General features: G+C 40.3%; 1 protein-coding gene across 1 annotated transcript; it reads left to right on the forward strand.

Moving 5' to 3' along the window:
• Positions 1 to 1,240: 1,240 nt before the first annotated feature.
• On the forward strand, positions 1,241 to 1,672 carry LOC115965159. The gene has a single exon (XM_031084348.1). It carries the CDS (start codon positions 1,241 to 1,243, stop codon positions 1,670 to 1,672), a length of 432 nt encoding a protein of 143 aa, XP_030940208.1.
• Positions 1,673 to 7,358: the final 5,686 nt, after the last annotated feature.

Below are 7,358 nucleotides of genomic sequence, written 5' to 3' on the forward strand. Positions count from 1 at the left end.
CCATAACCCGAGTTTTATGCCTAGTGATTTGGGTGAGTCAGGCTCTGGCTTAGATGGGTTGGTGGCAGTACAGGCTCGAAGTGAGAAAGCAGCAGGGAAACCTTTGATAGTTGGGCCACAAGAAAATGGGCCTTACCTCCCTAAGCAAGAGGTTAACTGGCCCAACATGAGACTTCCTCTTCAAGATTTATCAAATTCTAATGGGCTGCCTAACAAAGCAAAGCCCAAAAGAATCCCCAAATTACAAAAGCCCATCGTATTTTCCCATTTGGCTTCTCCAGCTAACGTTAAAAAAAGAGAACACTCACCAGAAGATACTTCAGATGCTCCAGCATTGAAAAAGAGAGGTGTAAGCTCTAATGCGTCTTCCTTCTCTGATGTTTCATCGATGGCGGCTGCCTCTCAGCCCCGCCGTGAGCCATGAATTGTTTAAGCTGGAACTGCCGGGGGCTTGGGAACCACCGGCGAGTTCATGAGCTTTCAGAATTGGTGAAAGCTAAAGGTCCTAAAGTAGTTTTTCCTCATGGAAACGAAGAAGAAGAACTCGTACCTTGAAAGGCTTCGGTGCTGCCTGAAGTTTGATAATCTGTTTATTGTGTCGCGAAGAAACTTGAGCGGCGGTCTAGCTCTGCTCTGGATGAACGATGTTAATCTGCATGTTCGTACTTTTTTTCCTCAGCATATCGACGCAGTAGTGAATCCAGGAATTGATGACACTTGGCGCTTCACGGGGTTTTACGGAGCTCCAGAAGTGGCCAACCGGGAAGATTCTTGGTCAGTTCTTCGTCACCTTAGCTCTCAATTTAATTTACCTTAGGTTTGTATTGGGGATTTTAATGAAATCACAAAACTTAGTGAAAAATTGGGTGGGGCTATACGGTCTGAGTTTCAAATGCAAAATTTTAGGGATTGTTTGGATGTGTGTGGTTTGAAGGACCTGGGTTACTCTGGTTTGCCGTATACATGGTGTAACAGAAGGTTTGGGGGTCAAGTGGTTTGGGTCAGACTGGATAGAGCCTTTGCGACCTCGGATTGGTTGTTAAAATTCCCAACAGCCCGCCTCCATCATTTATTGGCGTCATCCTCTAACCATAAACCTATCTAGCTTTGTCTAGATAATATTCGAAATCGTTTTTTTAGACCCGGGAAGCCTTTCCGGTTCGAGGCTATGTGGCTCAAGGATGTGAGATGCGAAGGAGTTGTTCATTCGGCTTGAGAGGAGGTTGTTTAGGGGGATTCTATGGGGAAAGTCATCAAGAAGGTCGAAAATTGTCAAGCTCAGTTACAGTTGTGGGACAAAAATGTGTTTGGCAATGTTCATCGAACTTTAGCTCGGAAAAAAATTGAGTTAGTAGAGGCAGAAGCTGACTCCATGGCTGGTAGAGGAAATTCTAGATTACAAGTGCTCTCTGATGAAATTAAGAAGCTCATGGACCTGGAGGAGTGTATGTGGAATCAACGATCCAAGGTTGATTGGTTGAAATATGGGGATTTGAATACGAAATATTTTCACTGCCGTGCAACAGAAAGAAACAAAAGAAACCTTATAGCAGGTCTAGAAAATGAGTTTGGAGAATGGGTTGAAGACGAGAATTGTATTAGGGACATTCTGAATTCTTATTTTTCTTCCCTGTTTACAACGGCAAATCCCAATGTCTTTGAACCAGTATAACCAAGAGTTTCGAGCACTATGAATGAGGAGTTGCTCAAACCTTTTGTAGCAGAGGAAGTCAGGGTGGCTTTGAGTCAGATGGATGCAAATACGACCCCAGGCCCCGACGGTCTCCCTCCTCTTTTTTATAAGCAATTTTGGGATAAAGTGGGAGGGGAAGTCACAGAGGCAGTGCTATCCGCCCTAAATTCTGGTACATTTCCTAAGTCCATAAATCATACCTATCTAACTCTTATTCCAAAAATTCAGAGTCCTAGGAAGGTTACCGATTTTCGGCCCATTAGTTTGAGCAATGTGTTGTACAAGCTTATTGCGAAGGTGCTAGCAAATCGCCTGAAACCCCTGCTGCCTCAACTTATTTCTAAAACCCAAAGCGCTTTCATGTCAGAGAGACTTATTACGGACAATATTTTGGTCGCTCATGAAACTCTCCACTATTTGAAGTCAAAAAGGTCTGGTAAAATGGGCTACATGGCACTAAAATTAGATATGTGAAAAGCATACGACCGAGTTGAATGGAAGTTCCTTGAACAGATCATGGAAAAAATGGGTTTCGCCTCGAAATGGATCAATCTAATTTCTGCATGTATCTGTTCAGTGTCTTTCTCTATTATGCTGAATGGGCAACCTCATGGTCTTATCTATCCTACCAAAGGCCTTCGCCAGGGCGACCCCTTGTCCCCTTACTTATTCTTGCTGGTTACTGAAGGTCTCCATGCCCTTTTTAGAAAGGCTGAAGCGAAGGGCGATATTAGTGGCGTCTCCCTCTGCCCAGCGGGTCCTCGGATTTCTCATTTGTTGTTCGCTGATGATAGCTTAGTCTTTTACAGAGCCACTGTCCCTGAGTGTGTTAAGCTCCAATCTATCCTATACAACTATGAAGAGGCATCGGGTCAAAGTATTAATAGGGGTAAAACAAATATTTTTTTCAGCTCTAATACTTCGCACCAAACTCGGGTAGCTATCATGAGCTTCTTGGGGATACCGTCTACCCAAAGCTTTGAACAATATTTGGGCCTCCCATCTTTGATCGGTCGGGCAAAGAAGAAGTCTTTTAGTGTAATTAAAGAAAGAATCTAGAAGAAGCTAAAGGGGTGGAAAGAAAAATTATTATCACAAGCGGGGCGGGAAATTCTTATAAAAGTTGTAGTGCAGGCTATTCCGACATACACTATCTCTTGCTTCAAGCTCCCAAAAGGCTTGATAAAGGAAACTGAGGTGCTGATAAGGAAGTTCTGGTGGGGCTATAGAGGGGAGCAAAAGAAAATCCATTGGTTAAGCTAGGAAAAACTTTGTCTCCTTAAGGGAGAGGGTGGAATGGGGTTTAGGGAGTTAAGCAAGTTCAATGACTCCCTTTTGGCAAAACAGGTCTGGAGGTTAAATACCCATACTGAATCTCTCTTTTATAAAGTGTTTAAAGCTAAGTTTTCGCCGATTGCTCCATCATGGAATGTGTCAATTCAAATAAGGGATCCTTTGCTTGGAAGAGCTTGATGCAGGCTAGACATGTTTTAGGCTTGGGCATGATTTGGAGAGTGGGTAACGGTGAGTCTATAGTAATCAGAGGTGATAAGTGGCTGCCAAGAACCTTTGCCCCAAAAGTGGTTTCTCCGGCCTCTGTTTTGCCCCCAGATTCATGGGTCTGTGACCTTATAGACCATGTGACACATACATGGAAGAAGGGGCTGATTGCCCAGGAGTTTCTATCACATGAAGCAAGTCTGATCGTTGGCCTGCCTTTGAGCCTTCAAGCTACCCCGGACAGGCAAGTCTGGTTGCCTTCAGCTAATGGTGATTTCTCAACCCGATTAGCCTATCAACTCCTAGCCACCTCAGGCTGGGCTGCCAAACCATCATCCTCATCTAGCAGCCGTGGAAAAACCTTGTGGAAGGGTATTTGGAATCTCCAGGCCCCTCAAAAGGTGAAACATTTACTATGGAGGGCAGCAAATGAAGCTATACCCACTGTGTTCAACTTGTGGAAGAGGAGGGTGGTTAATGTTGTTTGCTGTCCAATGTGTAAGGCAGAATCTGAAGACACAATCCATGCCCTATGGGGCTGTAGTTCTCTCTCAGCAATTTGGTATTCTCATGAAGAGCTGAAGAAGATGGTAAGGCTTAAATTTGGTGTGTTCTCTGATTTGTTGGAAGTGGTGTTCAGTAGGCAAAGTTGTGTTGATGTGGAGGCGTTGGCCATGATGTTTTGGCTAATATGGAATAATAGAAATGCTAAAAGATGTGGTGGGGCCATTATAGAAAATCACTTGATAAGGTCTAAGGCAGAAAGTTTGATCTCTGAATTCAGGACAGCACAAGTTACTCTCAGGAAGCCGTCTGTTGCTGCAACTCGAGCTGTGAGGTGGATTCCACCTGAACCTCCATCATACAAGATTAATTTCGACAGGGCAGTTTGTAGGGAGCTGAGTTGTGCTGGTATGGGTGTTGTGGTATGTGATTCTTTTGGCCGTGTCATTGGTGCTCTAGCTGAAAAGATTCCACTCCCAAATGTAGTAGCTACGGTGGAGGCTTTAGCATGTAGAAGAGCTATGATTTTTGCCAAGGAGCTTGGCCTCTTTGATTGTATTTGAGGGAGATGCCAAAGTCATAGTAAAGGCCATCCAGAGGGAAGATTCAACGCACCCAAAATACGGCCAAGTACTTAGTGATGTTTTATTCCTAGCTGCTGATACTTAGTGATGTTTTATTCCTAGCTGCTGACTTTTGTGTATGCAATTTTTCTCATGTAAAACAAGCAGGTAACTCAGTTGCCCACTTTCTCACTAGACAGTGTAAGTCTAGTGATGAGCTACAGGTTTGGTTTGAATCCATTCCTGAGGATATAGCTCCTCTTGTTGTGCGTGACGCGTTGTAATTTGTTTCTTTTGTTCTTTAATATATTTCCTTGACCCTCGGGTCTGGTTTCTCAAAAAAAAAAAAAAATGGCTTCAGGGATTCTTCTATGATTTTCTTCCTCACCAACTGCAATAGAGAAAAGACAGACATGAAATATTAGATCAAAACGGAAAATTACACCGTAGTACATGGAATCGTAGCAAGGTCAGGACCATATTCTAATAACTAAATTGAGATATACATTTGACTAAGGTATCTATTAACATTTATCAAATATATCCCATGGTTACCAGTGTACAAATGAACTACAATAGAATAATTACTAAAATTATCATATCATGCATATCTAGGTCTATATAGTATTTCAACAGCCTCACGACCACAATTTATCATTTCTAATTGAAGCTTGTTAACATGTCTCCAAATACATTCAGGATCAAATTTGACAACAATGAAGGGGGGGGGGGGGGGGGGGGGGGGGGGGGAAATCATGAGCATTGGTGGAAATCGGAGTGTGATGGTGAGTCTTTAGTTGAATGCAAATTGGTGGAAATTGGCACGAATGATGTTTAGTATCTCCACCAAATCTATATATATATATATATATATATATATATAATAGCATAAGTTTTTTTCTGCAATTAAGGAGATATTGCCATGTAAGATAAATGCCCATCTAAAATTCAGCCACGTTTATAATTAAAAAACAATAAATTATATTGGTTGGCAACGTTAACCCACCATGTGATAGCCTCTCACTCTCCCAGTATAAAAAGAAAAATAACCGGTCAGAATACAATTAAAAGGCTTGCAATACACCCCTCCCCCCACCCCTCACCCCCCCAAAAATAAAAAATAAAAAAAATGCAAGATACAGAAAGAAGGAGAGAGTTCGTAAGCCGTCAACCGTTCCCTCTCCAGACTTAAAGCACCACTACAAGCACATAGAGAAAGAAAAATCTATGGCCATCAACACCGTTATATCTACCACCATCAGATCGTAGGAACCAACTCCAATACTTTTTTCTCCATTTTTTTAGATTTGGGTACTAAATATTACTTTTTATTGAGTTTTTTTGTTGGATAGGTTTAGATTTGGTCTTGGTTTTGATTCCTTTTTGTTTTGGGTTTTTGGGTTTTCCATGAAAATGTTTGCTTTTGGATTCCTTTCCCTGTTTTCTAATATCTGTGTTCATAGTGTTTTTTTTTTTTTTCCTGGGGTTTTGATTTGGAAAACCGGTTTTGCTGTTGATTCACCATCAATCTCCTCTTTCATAGGTAACTTCTTTCTTTTTTTTCTCTCTTTGGAGCACTGGCCATTCAGGTTTTTCTCTCTCACTCTTTGGGTTTTCAATTTTGGTAGATATTTGGATTCTAATTGGTTCTTAATTTTTCCAATCCTACTTTGAATTTTGATTTTAGGTTTTTGAATGTTTTGGTAGATATTTGGATTCCAATTGGTTCTTAATTTTTCCAATCCTACTTTGAATTTTGATTTTAGGTTTTTGAATGTTTTGGTAGATATTTGGATTCCAATTGGTTCTTAATTTTTTCACTCCTTCTTAGAATTTTGATTTTAGGTTTTTGAATTTCTTGATTTTAGCTAATCAGAGAATGTTTTGTGACAACATAGCTAATAAGAATGCTTTTAAATTTTCTCAATCTTTGCAAGTACCTCAATGCAAGGAAACCTTCATATCTATTACCTACAAGCTTCTGATTATTCATGCTTTCAGGTAAATGCATTCAATAAAAATATTCCTTTCATGTTATGCTTTCTGACAAGTGTTTAGGTCCTATGCATCTTAGAATATTAAAATTTTGGAAATTTTGGCAGGGTGCTCATGATGCAGAGATCCTATCATTGTGCTTTACCTTATCAAGTAAAAAGGAGGGCTAATTCTAAAGAAGCTGCAGATAGCCAGTCGTTCCTTGCATCAGGGGGCCGTGATTGAATGATCCATCTTTATGATGTCAATGCTACTTTCCTCTATTTTTTATTTTTATTTTGTTAATCTCTACACACTTACTGGCAATCTAATATTGCATTTAGCTTTTTTAAGCTTTTCTCATTAAGTTGTTTTTATTGTTACCCAAAAAATCACATTAACTTCTTTTTACTATCATCTAAAAGATGGGCTGTTGTTGAAAATTAAACTAAATCTTATGAAAAGCCCAAGCCCACTTATTCCCTTACATATTATGACCTAAGCATGATCTTTTCCCATGTGTAGATGAAAGTCAAACCCTAACCCACTTACAAACTCTCTTTCTTCTCCCCCATGCGTGGATGAAACTTGAAAGCCAAGAACCTAACTCACTTAGAAGCTCTCTTCCTCCATACAAGCTTCCCTTCAAACTACACACACTCTTCAACTTCTTTACAAACAACGATTTGTAATTCAGATTCACTGATTCTATTTGACCAAACCAACGTTCCTACACATTTTTCAAGTCATAATTCAGTCTTTCTGTGTAAAAAAATGGAGATCTATGATCAAGGAAGATATACAATCACTCTAAAAAATAAAAATAAAAAGGAAATATACAGTCTAACCTCAACAGTCCCACCACTCTATTTTCTCTTCCTCTTCCAAAACCTCTCTCTCTCTCACACATTTTGAGTGCTACATTAGGATTTCCCAAATTGAAGATAATATTCAATCTTACCAATGGGCTACACATTGGAAGGATTATCTACTAAGATAATGAGTGCTTCTCTTGCTGTGTTACAGGAGTAATACTTAGGTACTCTTGGAGCACAAGGAATAGTGCTTCCTTATCTCACATTTATGGTAGATTCCACTTATCAAATTTATGGTGGGGTCCATCA

This window comes from Quercus lobata, chromosome 10 (assembly GCF_001633185.2).
Source record: "Quercus lobata isolate SW786 chromosome 10, ValleyOak3.0 Primary Assembly, whole genome shotgun sequence".
NCBI lineage: Eukaryota > Viridiplantae > Streptophyta > Magnoliopsida > Fagales > Fagaceae > Quercus > Quercus lobata.

Bases quoted from the DNA above. Each gene is read 5' to 3' on its own strand.
- LOC115965159 (XM_031084348.1), top strand. From the start codon at position 1,241: ATGGGGAAAGTCATCAAGAAGGTCGAAAATTGTCAAGCTCAGTTACAG.